This window comes from Furipterus horrens, unplaced genomic scaffold, assembly GCF_987537825.1.
Source record: "Furipterus horrens unplaced genomic scaffold, mFurHor1.1.pri manual_scaffold_7, whole genome shotgun sequence".
Classification (NCBI taxonomy): Eukaryota; Metazoa; Chordata; class Mammalia; order Chiroptera; family Furipteridae; genus Furipterus; species Furipterus horrens.
Window position 1 is genome coordinate 102,657,858 of NW_028327177.1, and position 22,413 is coordinate 102,680,270.

Genomic DNA, 22,413 nt, shown 5'->3' on the forward strand with positions numbered 1-22,413 from the left:
CATTGTGTGGTGTGAAGGCAGCACACTCGGAGAAAAAATAGCGGTATCCATAAAAATCATAAATGTACTTATTCCTTGACTCAGAAATGTATCCGATGGCTGAGCTTGTGCGTGTACACAAGGGATGTGTTCAGGGTGCTTACTGAATCCCCGCTTTTCTTAAAACAAAGGACTGAAATGTCTATTAAGAGGAAACTAGTTAAAAAAAGTATGATGTATACATACCAAGGAATATTACAAAGCCATTAAAATAAATGGAGAACTGTATTGTTGGCATGGAAAATCTTCTAAGATATATTAAGAAATTTAAAAATCAAGGTATGGAATAGTTTATATAGTGTGATCCCACCTATGGTTTTTTAAAAAGATGTACATACTATGGAACGCATTGCAACATTTAGAAAGAATGGGTAGCTCTATAAGGGCTGACACAGCAAGTTCTCGGAGACATGATATTTACTAAAGACAGCAATCATAATTTCTATCAGATCAATAGGTAGCCAGTGTTTTCCATGTGCCCAGCACTGTTCTGCTTTATGTGTATAAATTGATGGTTATCCCCATTTGGAAAGATACAGAAGCCTGGGAGGAGTGAGGAGAGGAATACCTACTCTTCATTCTATACCCTCCTGTGCTCTTGAAAGTGTTTAATATCTGTGTTTATTACTTTTAAAATAAAAATTATTTGATCACATCCAGTCCTTTTCCACCTATGTCAGACGGTCATGAAATGCTCTTAAACTTTCTCTTAAAATTTATTTATTTATTTATTTATTTTTAGAGAGAGGGAAAGGGAGGGAGAAACAGAGGGAGAGAAACATCGATCAGTTGCCTCTCTCATGCCCCCAACAGGAGACATGATCTGCAACCCAGGCATGTGTTCTGACTGGGAATCAAACCAGTGACCATTTGGCTCACAGGCCATCACTCAATCCACTGAGCCACATCATCCAGGGCAGTCTTTTTTAAAATGTATTTTATTGATTATGCTATTACTGTTGTCCCAATTTTCCCCCTTTGTCCCCCTCCACCCAGTACCCTATTCCCTCTGGCAACCTCCCACACCCTTAGTTCATGCATATAAGTTCTTTGGCTTCTCCATTTCCTATACTGTTCTTAACTTCCCCGTTTATTCTATACTTACCAATTTGTACTTCTTAATCCCTGCACATTTTCCCCCGTTCTCCGCTTTCCCTCTCTTAACTGATAACCCTCCAAATTATCTCCATATCTAGAATTCTCTTTCTGTTTTGCTTATTTGCTTAGCTTGTTTTTAGGTGTATTGCCATTTTTAAAGTATATTTTATTGATTATGTTGTTACAGTAGTCCCAACTTTTTTTTCCCTTTGCTGACCTCCATCCAGTACCTCCCTTCCCTCCAGCAATCCCACCCCTCTTAGTTCATGTCCATGGGTCATGCATATAAGTTCTTTGGCTTCACCCTTTCCTATACTATTCTTAAATTTCCCCTGACTACTTTGAACGAACTAATTACATTTCTTAATCCCTACACAATTTTCCCATTTCTCCCCCTTTCCCCTCCCAGCTGATAACCCTCCAAATGATCCCCATACCTATGATTCTGTTCCTATTCTGGTTTGCTTAGTTGGATTTTGTTTTTATTTTTTAGATTCAGTTATTGATAGTTGTGAGTCTGTTGACATTTTAATGTTCATAGTTTTGATCTTCTTTTTCTTAAATAAGTCCCTTTAACATTTCGTATAATAATGGCTTGGTGATGATGAACTCCTTTAGCTTTATCTTTTCTGGGAAGCACTTTATCTACCCTTCCATTCTAAATGATAGCTTTGCTGGATAGAGTAATCTTGGTTGTAGGTCCTTGCTTTTCATCACATTGAATACTTCTTGCCAGTCCTATCGTGGCTGCAAAGTTTCTTTTGAGAAATCAGCTGATAGTTTTATGGGAACTCCTTTGTAGGTAACTCTCTGCTTTTCTCTTGCTGCTTTTAAGATTCTCTCTTTATCTTTCACCTTTGGCATTTTAATGATGATGTGTCTTGGTGTGATCTTTTGGTCTAGCTTGTTTGGGACTCTCTGTGCTTCCTGGACTTGTATGTCTATTTCCTTCACTAAATTTGGGAAGTTTTCCTTCATTATTTTTTTAATGTAAGCTTTCAATTTTTTGCTCTTCCATTTCTCCTTCTGGCACCCCTATGATTTGGATGTTGGCACACTTAAAGCTGTCTTAGCTGTTCCAAAGTCTCTCCTTGCTGTTTTTTTTTCAATTCTTGTTTCCTCATTTTGTACTGGTTGAGTGTTCTTTTCTTCCTTATGTACCAAATCATTGATTTGAACCCATTTCCTTCCCTTCACCATTGGTTTTGTGTAGATTTTCCTTCATTTCATTTAGCATAACATTCACTTCTTCCCTTATGCATTTGCCATCCTTAAGCATATCTGTCAAACCTGTGAGCATCTTCATCACCAGTGTTTTGAACTCTATGTCTGTTAGGCTGGCTACCTCCTCATCTGTTAGGTTGGCTATCTCCTCGTCACTTAGTTTTCCCACTGGAACCTTGATCCGTTCCCTTTGGGGCCATACTTTTCTTTCTCCTCATTCTGACAGGCTCCTGTGTTTGTTTGCCTCTGTGTCTGAGGTAGAGCTGTAGCACCTGTTATATTGTAAGGGGTGGAGCCTTAGGTAGTCATCAGTACAGGGCGACCTGTTTTACCACGTTGTGACGCTATATGTGGGGGAGGGGTCTGAGAGGTAACAATGCCGTTTGCTCAGCTCTCGCCCCTTTTCCAGGCACTTCTTCCACTTCCATATGGGACTGGTGCCTATCGAGCTTGGCCCTGGCCATCATTCCCAGAGTGGGTCTGCGAATGTTCTAGGAATATGGGGCCCTTTAAACAAGCGGATTCTACTGAGAGATAGGCAGTTTCTTCCTCCACTCCAACCCCCACTGGTTTTCACAGTCAGAAGCAATGAGGCTTTATTTTCCTTGGTGCGGGAACCATGAGCTGTGTGGTCTGGTCTGGTGCTGGGAGCGCTCCCCAGGTGTCCCTCCCTACTTTTTTTTTTTCTTAATATGTTTTATTGATTATGCTGTTACAGTTGTCCAAATTCCTCTTCCTCCTGCTCCCCTCCACCCAGTGACCCTCTCCCCCCAATTGTCCCCACCCTTAGTCCATGCCCATTGGTTGTGCATATAGTTCTTCTGAACCTCCACCTGTCTACTCCATTTCCTCCTACTATGCTTCTTAATTCTGCACCATCTCCCTCCCTTTTCCCCCTTCCCCCTCTCCACTGACCTCCCCCCAAAATATTCCCCGTACCTATAATTCTTTTTCCACTCTCGTTGCCTACTTAGTTTGCCTTTGTTTCAATTCCCTAGCTTCTGTTGTTGGTTGTTGTGATATAGTTTTCATTTTAATGTTCATTGTTTTGATCCTCCTTCAAAACCAGTCCCTTTAACATCTCATATAATAGTGGTTTGGATCTAACAAACTCCTTCAGTTTTACTTCGTCCTGGAAGCACTTTCTCTGCCCTTCTATTCTGAATGACAGTTTCGCTGGATAGAATATTCGTGGCCGTAGGTTTTTTATTTTCATTACTTTGAATATTTCTTGCCAGTCTCTTCTTGCCAGCAGGGTCTCCTTAGAGAAATCAGCTGATAGTCTAATTGGGACCCCTTTGTACATAATTCTTTTCTTCTCCCTTGCTGCTTTTAAGATTCTCTCTTTATCTTTAATTTTTGACATTTTGATTATAATGTGTCTTGGGAGTGGTTCTCCCTCGCTCCAGTTTTTCTGGAACTCTCTGTGCTTCCTGGACCTGTAAGTCTATTTCCTTCCCCAAGTTAGGGAAGTTCTGCTTCATTATTTTTTCACATAATTTTTCAATTTCTAGTTCTTCTTCACCTTCTGGCAATCCTACAATTTGAATGTTCGCTTATAGCTGTCCCATAGGTTTCTGAGCCTCTCCTCATATGCCTCACTTTTCATTTCCTCTTTCTGCACTGGTTGACTGTTTGTTCCTTCCCTATGTTCCGATTTGTTGATTTGATCTCCGGTTTTCATTTCCTCACCACTTGTCTCATAAGTGTTTTCATTCATTTCAGCAGGGCTAGCCTTCATTCCTTCCCCGTGGTGTTCAATATCTTTTGTTAATTCTGTAAGCTGCCTTATGACTATAGCTCTGAACTGAGCCTCAGAAAGTTTTTCTATTTGTTCATCGGTTAATTCCCATATCTGCTTTTTTGTTAGCTTCATGACTGGTATTTCAATCATTATTCCTGCCATCCTGACCGTTTTCATTTATCTTTCCTTCTTTGGCAGGCTCGTTAACCTCCTACTCTATCGGGTGCAGCGTCCTGAGCACTCATCACAGCCCGGCGACCTTTCTCACCACACTGTGGTGCTTTGTGTAGGGGCGGGGTTCCAAGATGGATTCCTGCCGTTACTCTCCGCTGAGAGACCGGGAGCCTCTTCCTCCGTCCCTACGCCCTCTGGGCCTCACAGTTCGAGGCAATGGGGGTCTGCCTTCCCCAGCATTAGAATCGCAAGCTGACGGGTCTCGACTGACACCGGGACTGCTCCCCTGGCATTTCTCGCAGTCCCGCCGCTATCCACGCTGCTACCGCGGACAGCATAGCCCAACCTTTCCATCCCGGTTTTGCCCCTCCTACCCATCCGGACGAGCACCACTGGTTTATAACTTCATACGTTGGACTTCCATGTTGTTTTATTTTCTGGAATTTCTGGTTATTTTTGGTTTTGAGGTAGTTGTATTCCTTCTTAGTTGTGGAGGGAGACAGAGAGTGTCAGTCTAAGCTTCCATCTTGGCCGGAAGTCTCCCTCCCTACATTTTAAAACATGTGACTGTGCTTTCTGCAGGCTTCCACTGCCGCTGCTGCTGCTGTCACCACACCGTGTCCTCTCGGCCCAGAGGGAGACGCAGCATGTCTCTTTACTACCATTTTTAATGTTCATAGTTTTGGTCTTCTTTTTCTTAAATAAGTCCCTTTAACACTTAGTATAATAGTGTCTTGGTGATGATGAACTCATTTACCTTGACCTTGTCTGGCAAGCACTTAATTGCCCTTCCATTCTCAATGAGAGCTTTGCTGGATAGAGTAATCTAGGTTGTAGGTTCTTGCTTTTCATCACTTTGAATACTTCTTGTCAGTCCCTTCTAGCCTGCAAAGTTTCTTGCAAGAAATCAGCTGACATTCTTATGGGAACTCTTTTGTAGGTAACTCTCTCCTTTTCTCTTGTTGCTTTTAAGATTTTCTCTTTAATGTTTGGCATTTTAATGATGATGTGGTTTGGTGTGGTCCTCTTTGAATCCAACTTGTTTGGGTCTCTCTGTACTTCCTGGACTTGTATGTCTATTTCCTTCACCAAAAGTTTTCTTTCATTATTTTTTCAAATACACTTTCAATTTATTGCTCTTTCTCTACTCCTTCTGGCACCCCTATGATTCAAATGTTGGTATGTTTGAAATTGTCCCAAATACCCCTTAGCCTATCCTTGTTTTTCTGAATGCTTTTTTCTTCTTGCTTTACTAACTGAATGTTTTTTTCTTCCTTATGTTCCAAATCACTGATTTCATTCTCAGCTTCATCCACTCCACTGTTGAGTCCCTGTAAATTTTTCTTTATTTCATTTAGTGTAACCTTCACTTCTGCCTGGGTCTTTTTTATGTTGTTGAAGAACCCAACGAGTTCCTTGAACCTCCTAATAACCAGTGTTTTGAACTCTGCACATGATAGATAGCTTATCTCCATTTTGTTTAGTCCTTCTTCTGGAGTTTTGTTCCATTCTTTCATTTGGGCCATATTTTGTGGTCTCCTCATTTTGGCAGCCTCCCCATGTTTGTTTCTATGTACTAGGTAGAGCTGCTTTGACTCCCTGTCTTAGTAGTGTGACCTGTTGTAGAAAAGTGCCCTCATAAGTTGAATGGAGTGAGCCCTAGGTAATCACCAGGGCAGGGCAACCCATGTGAATCAGGTTGATGGAGTCTCTGATATGGTGTTGCCATTCTGTGTAGGGAGGACTCAGAAAGGAGTCAATGCTGCTGCCTGGCCTCTGGAGTTTTGTCCAGGAGGAAGTTGTCCCCCAGCACTTGCCCTGATGCCAGACACTTCAATTTCTCCCCATATGCCACTGGTGCCCTTCCAGCTGCTTCCCTGGTGCTGAAACCCAGAGGGAGTGAGTCTGCGTAAGTCCTAATTCCATTGTGGGCCCTTTAAGAGGAGATTCCTGAGATTCCTTCAGTTCCTTTCACTACCCTAACCGCCACTGGTCTTTATAGCCAGAAGTTATGGGGACTTATCTTCCTGGCTCTGGATCCCTGGGCTGGGTGCTCTGGTATGGAGCTGGGATCCCTCGCTCCTAAGTTATCCCTCCTGATTTGTATCCACCACACGTGGGTGAGGGGCCGCCCATTCCATGTCTCTGTGTCTGCGCACCTCTCCATCTATCACCATGTCTCTGCCCCTCCTACCCATCTCGATGAACGTGGCTTCTTTAATTCCTTGGTTGTCAGCCTTCCATACAGCTCAATTATCTGACGATTCTGGGTGATGTTTCATAGTCTAGTTGTAATTTTTGCTGCGTTGTGTGAGGAGGCAAGCAGTGTTTACCTAGGCCTCCTTCTATATATCTTTTTAATGATGAATTTTATGCTTAGCTATTTGAACAGTTTTATTATAATACCATTGCATCATCCTCAAAGGACACCCACTGAGCTGGGCACTCCTAGAAGGAGGCCTCTATTTTTGCTCATCTATCCCCACCATGCCTGACACACCACAGCTAGTATTCGTTAACTGGTGGTCAGACTGGATGTCCTCCCAGGGCTTTCAGTTCCTGAGCAGACTCCAAATAAGTTTGCTAAGGACTTAATTATATCAGCACAAAATTCGTAGTATGTGGAAGCCCTATGCTCCTATGTGATAGCATTTGGAGGTGGGTTTCGGGGAGGTAATTAGAGTTAGGTAAGTAATGAGGGTGGAATCCCCATGATGGCATTAGCATTCTTATAAAAAGAGAAACCAAGAGATTGCTTTTACTCCCCCTTGCTATGTGAGGACACAGCAAGAAGGCAGCCATCTGCAAGCCAGGAAGTAGGCCCTCAGCAGAACTCAGTTGTACTGGCACCTTGATCTTGGACTTCTCAGCCTCCAGCACTGTAGAAAACAAACTTCGGTTATTTAAACTGCCCAGTGTGTGTGTGTGGTGTCTTTTTTTTCATCATCTCAAGTTGACAAAGATAAGGCTACTCCCCTTGCTCCTGATGTGGCCTCTCTGATGTGGTACCTCCTGCTTTTTTGCCCAGGTCCCTCACACCCAGGCCCCATAGATGCACTTTCAGCAGGAGGTGAGGAACAGGCCTCAGTTTGGCAGGAGGTTCAGCTGCTGCAGGGGAGTGAAGCACAATGAGGAGCTGCTCCCTCACCACCCGTAGGTCCCCAGAGGCTCTATGTGGTAGGTCTCTCTTCGGCAAAAGAAGGAAAAAGCCTACAGATTCAGAGGGGGCAGGGCTAGAGAGCATCCCTGCAAGGTGGGTCACAAGCCTAAGAAAGCTGTTTGCCATATCTCTGTGAGCTGAGCCTGCACAATCATCCCTGAGTAACAAGCCATCCTCTCCTCCAGGTGTTCCCAGTGGAAATGTGCAGCTGTTTCACCACAGACATGTACTAGGAGGTTCAGAGCCCCAAACTGGAAACAACCCAAATGTTTATTCACACTGTGATGGAGAAATAAATTGTGCATTCTTGTCTGGTGGAATAGTATACAGCCCTGAACATGAACAAACTGTGGCTATGTGCAACAACTTGGATGTATCTTAGAGTCATAATGTTGGGAAACAGTGTGATTCCATTTACATTACATTTCTGAACAGGATAGTGGTTACCCGTGGGGGCATTGATTAGAAGGAAGCATGAGGTTATTGATCTGGATGCTATTTACATAAGCATGGTCTCTTTGTGGAACTTCTCTGAACTGTAGGCCTGATGATTTTTGCACTTTTCTATATGTTATACATAAGGACTTAAAGAAAAAGGCTGCATACCATTGTGTGTAATAAGTAAACCTAAATGCCCACAAATAGGTCACTGATTAGAGTATACCCTTGCCGTGGCATACTACACAGTCAGAAAGCGAGGGAGATTTTTTATCCTTACCCGAGGACACTTGTTCATTGCTTTTAGAGTGGGGGGCATTGATGTGAGAGAGAACCATTGATTGGCTGCCTTTTTGTACACACCCCAATGGGGGGCCAAACTCACAACCACAGAATAAAAGAAAATATTTGAAAATCATACATCTGATAAGGGACTTGTATCTAGAGTATATAAGGAACTCTTACAACTTATAATATAAAGAAAAATAACTCACCCTGGCCAGGTAGCTCAGTTGGTTAGAGCACTGCCTGGATATGCCAAGGTTGTGGGTTTGAAAACCATAAAAAAGAATTAGTCATAAATGGAGCATACATTAACTGAAATGAAGAATAATTTACAGGGTATCCACAGTAGAGTAGAAAAGACAGGGAATCAAAACAATGAATCAAAAGGAGAGGATAGTGTAAGGAGTCTCTGGAACAACTTCAAGCATACCAAAATTCACATCATGGGGGTGCTGGAATAAAGAGGGAGCAAAAAATTGAAAACCTATTGGAAAAATAATGGCAGAAGCCCTGGCCAGGTAGTTCAGTTGATTAGACCATTGTCCTGATATGCCAGGGTTGTGGGTTTGATCCCTGATGAGGGCATATACAAGAACTGACCAATGTCTCTCTCGCTCTCTGCTTCCTCTTTCTCTCTAAAATCAATAAATAAAAATGTTTTAAAAATAATGATGGAAAACTTCCTTAACCTGCTGAGAGAAATAGACATACAAGTTCAGGAGGGGCAGAGAGTCCCAAACAAGATGAACCCAGAGGCCCACACTAAGACACATCATAATTAAAATGCCAAAGGTTAAAGACAAAGAGAATCTTAAAAGCAGCAAGAGAAAAGCCTTAGTTACCTACAACAGAGCTCCCATAAGACTGTCACCTGACTTCTCAACAGAAACTTTGCAGGCCAGAAGGGATTGGCAAGAAATAGTCAAAATGATGAAAAGCAAGGACCCACAACCAAGATTACTCTACACAGCAAAGTTATCATTAAAATCGAAGGACATATAAAGAGCCTCCCAGACAAGAAAAAACTAAAAGAGTTCATCACCACCAAACCAGTATTACATGAAATGTTAAGGAATCTTCTTGAGGAAGAAGGAGGAGGAGGAGGAGGGTGGAGGAGGAGAAAAAGAAGAGGAGGAGGAGGAAAAGAAGAGGAGGAAGAGGAGAAGGAGCAAGAAATATAAACAATAAAATGGCAATAAATACATATCAACAATTGAATCTAAAAAACAAAATAAATGAAAAAGCAGAGCAAAAACAGACTCATAGATACAGAGGACATTTTGATGGTTGCCAAATAGGAGAAGGGTTGAGGGGCTGCCTGAAAAGAGTGAAAGGCTTAGGAAGTACAAATTGGCAGTTACAGAAGAGTCATGGGGATGTAAAGTACAGCACAGGGAATATAGTTAGTATTCTAATAACTATGTATGGTGTCAGATGGGTCTGAGATTTATTGGGATAATCACTTAATAAGTTATATAATGCCTAATTACTGGGGTATACACCTGAAACTTATATAATATTATATGTCAATTATAATTGAAAAAATGATTTAAAAATAATTTTTTAAAAATGTAGGTGTTAACTGCAGAAATGGATTTTTATTAGTGCATTTGTGTCTAAATAACCCCAACTTCTAAGTTGAACTTAGATGATAATGGATTCACATTTCTATTTTTAAGATATACGTATAGCCTTAGCTGGGTAACTCAGTTGGTGTCATCCCAATTTGCCAAGGCTGCAAATTTGATCCCTAGCTAGGGCACACACAAGAATCAACCAATGAATGCATCAATAAGTGGAATAACGAATTAATATTTTTCTCTCTCTCCCCTTCCTCTCTCTAAAACTAAAAACTAAAAATAAATAAATAAATGAATAAATAGATATATGTGTAAAGCCATCATTCAATTTACATTGTCTTAACAAAATTGTCTTGACAATGTATTTTTGCTTATCTTTTCAATGTTTTTATCCTTACTCAAGGATGTGCTTATTGATTTTAGAGAGAAATAAAGGGAGGGAGAGAGGTGGATGGAGAAACAGTGATGTCAGAAAGAAACATTGATTGGCTGCCTATCCTACTTGCCCCAACCAGGGACCGAACCCACAACTTAAGCATGTGCCCTGACTAGGAATTGAACCTATGACCTTTCAATTTACGAGACAATGCTCTTAAAATTTCTTTATGATGTGTTAGAAAATTTATTTTTCATTGCTTTCACAATAATCTTTTTTCTTTTTTCAGTACTCTGGTAACAATTGCTGTAATATGCCAAAGGAATTTTTTTCTTGAAAAAAATTATTTTAATTTAAAGGAAGAAATAATGAGGCCAGAGATTACTGATTTCAGGAATAGAGTTTCTCAAGGTAAGGTCAGTGATAAAAAAGGTTTTCTATGCCCCCAAATATCCAGGTTTCAAAACGACTTAATGTTCTATTTTAAAGAAAATTTTCTTAGTCCAGCACTGGATTTTCCTTGTAGTTCTATGTTGTTTTGTACAGTAAATATGGACCAGCATATTATAGAAAATTTAAAAACACAGAGAAACACCAAGAAGAAAAAAAATTGTAATCTCCCACTAAAAGATAAATACTAATAACATTTGTGTATATATTCTTCCTCTATAGTATAACTTTAAAAATAAAATGGAAGTGTACTAAAAAAAATGTTCAATACCACTAATCATTAGGGAAATGCCAATCAAAACCACAGTGAGATACCACTTCATACCCAGTATGATCCCTATAATCAGAAAGTCAGATAAGGCCCTGGCTGGGTAGCTCAAGTGGTTAAAACATCGTCACCATACACCAACGTTGCGGGTTCAATCTCTGGTGGGGGCACATACAAGAATCAATCAATGAATACATAAATAAGTGGAACAACAAATTGATGTCTCTCTCTCTCTCTGCCCCCACCCCACCCCTTCTTTTCTCTCTCCAAAACAAATAAATAAATAAAATTCAGATAATAGCAAGTGATGAGCATATGATGAACTGGGAACCCTCCTACATGCTGCTAGTGGTAATGTACAATGGTGCAGTCACTTTGGAAAACAATGCGGCAATTTCTCAAAATGTTAAATATAAAGTTGCCATTGAGCCACCAATTCCACTCCTAGGTATTGTACATACCCTAAGAGAAATGAAAGCATGTGTCCATACAAAAATTTGTACACAAATGTTCATAGCAATAGTCATAATAGCCAAAATGTGGAAATAACCCAAATGCCCACCAACTGATGACTGGGTAAACAAAATGTAATATATCCACAAAATGGATTATTATTCAGCCATAAAAGTGAATAAAGCATTGATACATGATACAACATGATGAGCCTCAAAAATATTATACTAAGTGAAAGATGCCAGTCACCAAAGACCACATATTATATGATTCCATTTATATGAATTGTCCTGAATAAGCTAATATATAGAGGCAGGAAGTAGATTAGTTGTTGCTTAGAGGCTGAACAATCTAATGAAGAAATTGGTTTGGGGGATGATAGCTAAAGGGCATGAAGCTTCTTCTTCTTTTTAAAAGATTTTAAATTTATCTATTTTTTAGAGAGAGTGGAAGGGAAGGAGAAAGAGAGGGAGAAAAAGATTGTTGTACAAGAGAAACATCAATTGGTTGACTCTTGAATGCACCCCAACCAGGGACCAAACCTGCAACCCAGTTATGTGCCCTGACTGGGAATCAAACCCACAACCTTTGGCTTTGTGGAATGAAGTCCAACCTAGCCACACAGGTCAGGGTCCTCCACTGAGGTCTTGGTTGCATCTTCATGAGAGCCCTTGAGCCAGAACTACTCATCTAAGTTCTTCCCAAACTCCTGTGACTCATAGAAACAGAGATAATAAATGCTTGTTGCTTTAAGCCATTACGTTTTGGGGCAATTTGTTATGTAGCAATAGATAACTAACTTATGTTTTAAAATGTTGTTTGCATTTGCTTGTATATTTATGGGATTTTTGGAAAGGATACTCAAAAAACAGATAATAGTGATTGCCCCTGTGAGGATCATTGAGAGATGAGAGCAAGAAGAAAACTTATGTCTGATTGTGTACCTTGTTACCTTTTGAATTCTGTATCACATGTATTTATTAAATTTTCCAAAAAGTAAATAAATGTCTGGGAAGTTTTTAAACAAAAAACAGTCACACAACTATCTGTTGTCTACAGGTAAATTCTAAACTCCTTACCATGGCTTAGAAAGCCTCCACAATCCATCTCCCCATCTCAACTCACCATTCCTTGACCTAACTGCTTGTAGTTCCCAAAACAGAGCAGGCTATTTCCTACCTACATGCCTTTGATCATGCTGTCTCTTCTGCCTGGTTCCCCTTCTTCTTCCTTTCCATTTTTTTAAAACTTAGCTCAAATGCCATTGCTTTCTTGAAAGACTTTTCTGGCTGTCCTTAACTGTGTCAGAAGTCCCCTTTGTGTCTCTAGAATATCACTTGCATGACTCAATCATTTCATGTGTCATACATGGTGGGATGATCTGTTTTCTTCCCTGCCTCTCCCATTAGGCTATGAGCTCCATGGGAGTAAGGACTCTTGATCAGGATTCCCAGAGCAAACACAGAGGACGCCGTCAGTAATGGACTAATGTGAGAAAAAAAGGAAGAGGGTAGGGAGGGAGGGAAGGGAGGTGGGAGAAACGAAAGAAAGGAGGGAGGGGTGTTGGGGGATCAAGAAAGAAAATGATGGAGGGAGGAAGGAAATTCTCCCAAAGTGCTCAACAGTGTAATACACATTGACAAAGACTTATTTGGATGAATAAAATCCTAAACCAAACCTGAAACGAACAGTAATAAATGGGGAGGAATGTGGATGTATATTCCAAGCTATAGTTGACAGGAGCTTCTCTCACTGCTGTTCCTAGCGCAGTCCCCTGCTGACTGAGGACACACATCAAGAAGGCTGAAAGATCTCACTTCTGGATGATGAAACAGCCCTGGTCTCCCCCATTTCCTACTCCATTTAACACACTCTGTTCTCTGCTGTGACTCCAGCACCAGGCAGTGCCTGGCAAATAGTAGGCACTCAATATTAAATGAACTGTGGTCAGAATCATTTCCCTTCTGTGGATAGAGGGTCTCCCCTTGTGACCATGAACTTGTCCCTTCTCTCTGGGAATCAGTTTTTTCATCTGTAAAGTGAAGGAGTTGGGCAAGCTGATTGATAAGACCCTTTCCAGCTGATAGTTTATGACTTCTAGAGGCCTCTGATCATCTCTCCAAACTCTTCCACCTGAGCATCAACGACCCCTCACAAACTACTCTTCACTCTGACTATGTCACAGGAATAACGCTGACCATTTATTGAGTGTTTACTGTTCCCCAGGAACCATTTTACACTCATCACTTTGTTTATTTCTTTCTACCACCACTGAGGCATGTACAATAATAATCTCCCTCTTATAGATAAGGACACAGAGACTCAGAGAGGAAAACCCACTTATTCAAGCCCAAACAACTGGGAAGTAGCAGAGCAGGGATCCTAAGCCTTCTGTTCTTCAACCACTACCCCACACTGTCTCCTCATACATTCAACCAGGTTTTCAACCTGAGTGTCTACTCCAGCCAGCTAACCTCGCCCAGTCCACAGGTAAACCCTGAGTATAAGGAGCTTACAGCTCTAACTTGTAATTTGTGTATTCACTTCCTGGGTTCCAGTTCAGTGGTAAGAACGGGTTCTATAACCTTTTGGATTTGTGTTAAGTTTCAGCTCCACATTTCACTAGATGCGTGACCTTTGGGCAAGTCACTTTAACAGATGCAGATTAAATGACATAATGGAAGTGTAAATGTCTAGCACAGAAGCTGGCACATTGTGGTTGTCAGTAAATGGGAGAAACCAGGTCAAGAGGAGCAGAGATGACCCAAGAAGTCCTGAAAAGCTGACCCCTAACTCCATAGAGAGTCACCTGTGTCTTCCAGCCTCTCTACTTCGCATTTGACTCTTCTGGCAAATAAAATACATCCTGCCACTATCTTCACTGTTAATGCTCCTTTATAAACCAATAGGCTTTGGAGTCAGAAAGACTAAGTTATAATCCTGGCTCCACCACTTACCACCTGTATGTCCTTGGACAAATGACTTCTTCCTCTTTGAGGCTCAGTGTTTTCATGTATAAAATATCAATAATGGCATCTACTCCATATGATTGCTGTGAGGATTAGATGATAGTATGCACATAAATGTTTAGCAAATGTCAAGCATATAGTAAAGGCTTAGAACATGTTAACTACTTTTCCTGAATAATAATAACAGCCATAGCAACTTTGAACTGCCTACTGACTAGAGTTAGAGTCCAAATTCCTTGACCTAGTATTGAGAGCCTGGCACACTGTGACCCTCTTGTTGCTTCCTGGCCTTTCCTCCCGCTGTTCCCTTATGTGGATGTCACACCTGATCCTGATGTGGCTTTCTCACCTCTGTGCCTCTGCCCATGATCTTCCTCTTCATTCAGAATACTCTCCCATGCCTCATGCCTATTTATACCCTGTCCTGCTCAAGCATCACTTTCCAACTAAGCCCACAGCCTCCTTGATTGCCCCAAGTTTCCACTTCTGTCTGCACTTGTCTTAACCTAGAGTATCCCTCTTCCAGTGGTCACATTTGACTTCCCTTTGCAGGATTGACCTTTCTCCACTACCAGTCCATGTGTTCCAGGGGTGGACATGTAGCTGAGGTCTTAGACAAAATCATGCTGATTAATTCAGATGCACACCTGACAAAAGTTGAGCCAATGGGAATCAGCCTTGGGACTTTTGCTGAAACCATTGAGTAACAGGTGTTCTTTTTCAACCGGCAGTGCTAAGCTTAGCAATGCAATTTCAGAGCTATTAGCAGCCATATTTATCACCTTCAAGAGAGAAGTGGACTTAAAAATAAGCCAGCACAGAAGAACCAAGAAATGGAGAGAAACATGTAATAATGACATTATTTGAGCATTTGGATGCATCCATGTCTGAAGTCAGATACTCCTGACTTTTAAGTTATGCGAGTCAAAAACACTACCCTCCTTATTTTATTTTATTTTATTTTATTTAAGCCAGTTTGAGTTGGGTTTCTGTCTCTTGCCACTGAAATACTGCTTACCAATATAGTGATCCAGCTAGATGGTAAGCTTCTTGAGAACAGGGATTGCATTTTATAGACTTAAAATACCTGGGGACAGGGATGATCTCAGTATTACAGGATCTGGCATAAGGAGGATCACAAAGCAGGCGAGAAATAAACAAAGGAATAAATATGTCTTTGTATTTTCTCAAAGGTCCAGTGTTCTGCACTCAGAAGAGTCTAAAATATTTGAACAAATGTTCCCTTGAACAAGAAACATGCAATAAGCATTCTAATTCTTATCAGAAACAAACAAGGCCCTTTGCTTCTCTGCAGTTTCTCTGCGGATAACTGATTTCTCACTTTCTGAATGGAATGGTCTTGGTGAACAAGTTTTTCTAGGAGTGCCACAGGGCAGAAAGAGATACTTCAAGTTCACTAATCTAACTGATTAGTTCCTGCATTGTACAGATGAGAAAACTGAGATTTAAGTTGAAAACAATAGCTTAACACTGCGTGGTAAGTCACTGGCAGAGTCAACCAAGACATGACTCATAGTCCAGTGCTCTGACTTCTATCCTGTTGTCACTTTATTAAGCAAAGAGTATCAGTCTCTTACCCAGAGAACTCAGAAATCTCTAAGCAAAATGGAATAAACTGCTCAACTCTGATAACAGCCCTCAGGAATGGGACAGTAACACAAGGGAAAGAGCACTGGGCTAGTTTATTCACTTAATGGCTGTGTGCCTTTGGGTAAGACCATAACTTCTTTAGGCTCAGTTTCTTAGGTGTAAGGGAAGGTGGTATTTGAAGGAGCTGATCTCTAAGATCCCTGCAATTATATAATAACATGGGGATTGCTGAACAGTTCATTTAATCCCCAAGATTAAATCCACATGGATTACAGAGAATTAAAAGGCCAAGAGGTCAGCAACCCATCTGCAGGAATTGGGGGTTCCAACTGAGCATATATTCTTTCTAATTTGCCTTTGGGAGGAGAATAGAATGGAAATACATAAAGTCATTTTCTAGGTAAGAATGAGAAATATGGAGAGATATGGCCCATATCCTACAATTCTCTCTTCTCACCTTCTTCAAAGATCCTGAAATACTCATATCTAAGTTAAATGGAGTGAAACACACCCACGAGAATGTCCACCCATAAATAAACACTGCCTTCTTTAAAGTAGTTCTTTTGGGAGTTTGAGAAATTCTTTCAATGGTAAGGTAATTCCTCCCTGCATTTGTAGAAGTCCTCTTAGGAAGCAAACCAACTTCATGATTTTGCTCTTACACCTTGGCTTTCACCCCAAGTGACAATTGTCAATTTGATCACCTATCATATTTCCTACATTTGGCCCTGAGTGACTTCCAGCCATTTCCAAAAACCATATACCTCTTTTAAAAGATGGAGGTTTCAGCATACTCTCCCTCCAGGAGCATGACCACACCTTTTACTTCCCCCTCTTCTTCTCTCCCTAAGGGATCCCATAAGACTTGCAACCAAGGGAGCCATGGGCGACAGCGGCTCATCTCAGACTAACCCCCTGAACCTATCCCCAGGGTGCCCTTTCTCTGACTTCTCAGTGAGCCAAAGCAGCCCCATCTAGGCTCATTTCTTTCCTATAACACTTATAGAGAGCAAAAGAAGCCCTGCCTAGGCTCTCTCCTGTTGCTTCTTTTATCCTATGCCCTTCCTTGTTTCACTGTCTCCAGCTTTAATAAATGTACTCTCAAAATAAAAAAATTAAAAGATGGAGGTTTCCCCTAAATGATGACCTTCAAGAGAATAGACCCCATGCTACAAAGATAATTTCCTATAATGTGTTTAGCAGGAGAAAAATCAACAAATGATATAATACCTCCTCCAGGAAGGCTCTTTTGAAGAGGCCAACACTTGTTGAATGCTTTGAGGTGCTTATTTTGAAAAACTATTTCTTTCACAAGGTCATCACATTTTCCATTCTCTATCTCACCCTTGAGGGCGCCAAATTTTTTCCTAACCTCCATCAACCCTCCTCCCCCATCCTCTGGCCCCACTTTCCCCAGCTCAACTCTCTTCCCTGCCTGCAATTAGGCAAATGCCCAAGTTGCTGAATCTTCAAAATCTGTCTTCGATCGAAAGGTGGACAGGCATGGAGGGACTCTAATGGATCCTGGAAAACTGTCTCAGCAGTTTTTATTCCTAAAGGCCCTTTCCTGATTCTTAGGGTAAGATGTATGTCTTAGCCAAACATTTCAGAGGGTCCCAGGGTTTGGGCATAGCACCAGAACCCTTCTTCTTGCATTGGGTAATGGTGGGTAATGAAGACCAATCCTCCAGAGACCCATGTGGCCAGATTCTGTCAACCACTCACATTTCAAATATTGAATAGACACTATAGACAGCCTCTTCCTATAGCTTAGCACAGCACTTTAAAGTTTACAAGATACTCTTTCATTTGTTCTTGGAATTCTCTCCACTGTTTTATAAATAAGAAAACCTAACCTAAGAGAAGTGAAACACACAAGTTGACAATGTCAAAAAGTTAAAGGTCAAAGTCAGATATCTTGAGTCCCCCATCTCATACTTTTTTCAATACAACAAAAATTGCTGCCCTGGCTTGGTAGCTCAGTTGGTTAGAGCACCAGTGTGCCAAGGTTGTAGGTTTGATCTCTGGTCACGGCACAGATAAGAAACAACCAATGAATGCATAAATAAGTGAAACAACAAATCAATGTTTCCATATATATATCCCTCTCTCTCACTCAAAAACATTACTTACACCTAGATTGACCCCCTCCTCCAAATAATTTTCCCCCTAAAACAGCTAACACACTCTCAGAGACACTCAGAGACTCTAACATAACTCTAACTCATCAATAAATGTAGTCTGTTCATATTCGACCACACAGCCCCAAAGACCCAGTTCTAAGGCTTTGATCCCTGCCCCAAGGAGTCTCTCTCATAGTATCTTCCTGCCACCATGAGTGGCTATTGAGGGGCAACAAAGGAGGTGTATCTTTAGACAGAGGAGCAGAATCTGTCTCTGACTCCTTCAAGAAAGGGTCCCAGAAAGAAGAAACCCAGACCCTGGCGCCTGTTCTAGGGGTCCCGCCCTCGCTCCTCCCCTACCTGCCAAGAGCTGCATCCAGGCGCAGATCTTGTAGACCGTGGCGGTGTTGCAGAAGAAGAAAAGCGCAAAGCAGGTAATGCAGCCGAGGATCAGCACCATGGAGAGCAGCACGAAGAAGGCGGCCGCCTTGAAGGCGCCGGACGGGATGGTGCTGAAGTCGGTGAACGAGCCGCGGCAGGTGAGCTCGCGACCCGCCAGCCCGCTGCCCACACAGTAGTGGAAGAGGCCGAAGTAGCCAGGCTTGGGGGTGCTCACGCTGTCGCCCACCCAGTAGGGCTGGATGAAGACCACCACGTTGATGATGGCGAAGCAGATGGTGAAGATGGCCCATAGCACGCCGATGGCCCGCGAATTCCGCATGTAGTGCTCGTGATAGAGCTTGGAGGCCTCCTGCGAGGGCAGCATGGTGCCCGGGGGCGGGGCCGGCGGCGGCTGGCGAGGGGCCACCGGCCCGGGACCAACCGCGGGGCTACCGGGCAGGAGCTGGGGACGCACGCGAGAAACCTCCCTGAGCCAAGGAATTCGAGAGGGCCAGACCTGGGGCGGAGCTGGGGAGACCCGAGGGCTGGTATGGGGAAGCTAGCAGGGGGTCATGAGAGTGCTGGGTTGGTGTCTGTGGGCAAAGATCTCCAATTGGGGAGTTAGGAAGGAGCCAAGTGAAAGTTGGGGGGCTGGGATGAGGGGGCTGTGGTGAGGATAGGGGAGCTGGAATGAGGGATTAGAAAGAAGTCATTGGAGAGTTGGGGAAGGAGCTTGGGGGCTGGTGTTGGGGGAATAGAGAGGAGGGGACCATGCGGAGATAGAATGGAGTCGGGGGGCCAGTATTGGAGGATTAGCAGAGGAGCTCTGTACAGAGAGCTAGCTGGGAAGGGAATTTGGGGGCTGGTACTAGGGGTAAGAGGTCTGGTATTGGGTGTCTAGAAAAGGACTGTGGAGAAGGAGGGGTAAGCGCTTCTATTAAGGGGTAAGGGGATATTAGAGGCTGGGGGATTGGGAAGGTGATATGGGGGCTGGGATAGGGATGGGGGGGTATGAGGGCCCAAGAAAGCGAAGTGCAGGGATCAAGGTGAGGCTAGATAGGAGTCGGTGGCTGAGATTGCCGACTGTGGACACGGGGTGGGGGGGGGAGGGGGCGGGGAGGCGGTTCGAAGGGTCCCTCAGAAGCCAGAGCTGGATGTGGGCTGGATGTAGGCTGGTACAGGGAGCCTAGGGTTGGCGGGCCAGGGCTGGGAATAGCGGTTTTCCAGGCCAACGGGACGAGGGACCGGGGCCGGCGGGCCGCCTGGGCCGGGAGGGCTGGGCGGCGGGCAGGAGCTGTCCCCGGGAGCTGGAGAGCGGCCGGACACGGGCAGGGCCAGGGGTTGGGGGGGCTGCTTCCCTGAGCCCAGGCCGGACGCGCACAGCGACTGCGGCCGCAGTGAGGGGATGCAGGGAGACCAACCTGGGTCCAGTCCGGGCAGCGGGTCCGGGACTGGCACAACCTAGGCGCCGCGGCTCGGCGCTCCCAAGAGCTGCTGTCTCGGCCCAGGTGGCGGCCGCCGTGCGGCCTCCATCTTGCTCGGGCTCTCCCCCGGGGCGCGCTCCCGCGCCGAGGCGCGCGCTCTCGTGCACTGGCGCGGCCGGGAGGAGGCTCGCTCCCGCCTCGGGTGGAACGGGGGAGGGGTGGCACGGTCCACAGTGTACCCCTGCTAGAGCAATGAGTCCACTCCACAATAGGACCTTCTGGTTCGGAGGACCCCCTTCTTCCAGCCTCAGCTGTGGGACTGAGTCCCCGCAAAGTCCATGGGAATGGGGGAGGGGCCGAGAGAGGTATTATTTGATAAGGTTTGAACTAATCTCTTCCTCCCAAATTACCTTCCTTACAGCCTCAAGTCGCACCATTACGCTTCCAGTCCTCCGGGTCTTGGAGGTGTTGAAGGTTCCCAGAGTCTCCTAAGAAAGTGCCAACACCCCTAGGAGAGGGAACTCCCTAAACTTAGCAGCCCATGCCTGTGGTGGGGATTCATTGGCCACTAACGCAAGGAACGGGACCCAAGGTGAGTATTAGGGGACAGGAGAGGAGGCTGGGAACATATTGATTACCCTTCTTACACTCTCTCCAGTGCCTGGCATGAAGTGGGCACTACATGAAGAACAAAGCATCCAAATCCAGGCTCAAGGTGAGGCCAAGAACATCCTGTGGTCACTCCAAGAGTACCAGGGTGGGTTATTTCTTTCCCTGCAGGGAAATAGCTTTGGCTTAGGATCTGCCAAGGAATCTGGGTTGGCACTCAGGCAGACTCTGACTTGCTATCTCTGTGACCTTGTACTTGCACTCTCTGAACCTCTGTTTCCCCATCTGTAAAGTGGGCAGATTAAATTCATTTAAGAAAAGTTGAAAAATAATCTCTATTAGTGGGTTCCAAATACTGGACCTCACACAGGGGTAAGTCTGGTAAAATTTACATCTATCTGTAATATGTGTGTGTTTCACAAGGAAAAGGGACTGGTTGTTATTTTCCTGAGATTATGTACTTCCTGCTATCTTAGTGTAAAAAGTCCCCTTCTTAAAGAAGTGTTAATGATAGTTAATGGAAATTTATTTTTTTAATGTCCTTATTTGGCAAAATAAAAAGTAGGCAGTGCTATTTTCATCCCAATTTAGAGACCTCAGACCCATGTGAGGTTATCACATCTGAGCACAGAGTGCTCAGTAACTTGGTTACCTTCCATTGGTTCCTTGCAGAGGGCATTCTGTCTCCTCAGAGCCCTAAGATACTGGAGTCATAAGCTGGAAGGGGATATGAAGAGCCTCTCATTCTATACCTTCTCCCACCTGACAGTTGGAGAACACAGGTCAAAGAGGGGGGAAATAAGGAGGTTGAGGATCCTGCCAGTTAGGCTGACCAACTTGACTCATGAATTAATTCATTCAGGAAATAAGCATGTGATAAGCCCCTGCTATGTGCCAGGCACAATACCGTGCTAGGCCTTGGGAAGAAGATGGTGTATAAAACAGATGTGGTCCCTGCCTCCTGGAGCTCACAGCTTCATGGGACGATAGAAGGTGCTGAGAGGAGGAAGCAGGCAATCGGTTATCCTCATCGTCGTCGGCAGCCGTCCGTCTCGAGAGACGATGGTGTAGCTTCTTAAGAGTCTATCTGCACCGCCGAGAATGGCTGTGCAGTCCGACTCGGGAGTGACACGGTATCTGTCTCCTCCCGTGTTGGATCGACATCTTACGATGACGCTGGAGTGTCCTCTCCAGTGAAGCTGAAGCTACAGAGCCTGGGCAGGGTGGTATGGAGGGTCTGCTGTTATCCTCATAGAGCACCTCAAAGTATCTGAGTACTCCTGGTCGGGTACTGTTCTGAACATAAGTTACTGGAGCCAGAAGTTCTATCTTTTCTCTTTACTCTGCCATGAATTACTACCTTTTTCTCTGTCCTACTGAACCACACTAGGCAGTCCAGGAAAAAAAGCATCAAAGTTCCCTACTACTTTCAAGGCAAGAACTGAGAATTCTTGCTAAGATGGGCCCCCAGTTCCTCACTGATTGTTCTATTGTAGCTCTGCAGAGCAATGGCACCTCTAGAGTTGTGCTCACCACCTAAACACTTCTGATATCAATACTTTTTTCTTTAAAGAACTTTCTCTCTTACTCAGTCTCTGGGTTTGGTAAGACTCACCCCATCACCATCACCATACTTTTCTGTAGAGGGGGCAAATAACCAGACCTGGACAATGAAAATACTCCATTATAGCACACTCAGCGGTTGGTTCAAGGGTGGGGCTGATAAGCCAACCCAAATAGTTGAGAATGATATCCAGTTTATAAGAAAGAAATGTTCTCTTTCTACTGAGATTGTTGAGCTGGAGGAATTGTAAGCTTTAGCTACTGGGGGCCATCTTTGACACCCCAAGCAGAGAGTTTGTCTTAGAATAAGATCAACATAGAAGGAAGTTAAGAAGTGGAGAGAGACAGTCTTGATGACACAGTTTGAACACCTAGAACCATCCAAGCCTGAAAACCTGCTTCTGGATTGTTCTGTTAGATGAGCCAGTGAGTTCAATTTTTGCT

At 43.6% G+C, this 22,413-nt stretch overlaps 1 protein-coding gene across 1 annotated transcript in view; it reads right to left on the reverse strand.

The window, feature by feature from the left end:
• Positions 1–18,830, reverse strand: part of LHFPL4 (LHFPL tetraspan subfamily member 4) — a 31,606-nt gene extending 12,776 nt beyond the window's left edge. The window contains exon 1 of the mRNA XM_090284104.1: positions 18,353–18,830. Within this exon, the coding sequence (XP_090140230.1) occupies positions 18,353–18,758 (406 nt within the window). The 5' untranslated portion in view covers positions 18,759–18,830. The remainder of the gene's footprint in view (positions 1–18,352) is intronic.
• Between the last annotated feature and the right edge of the window lie 3,583 nt (positions 18,831–22,413).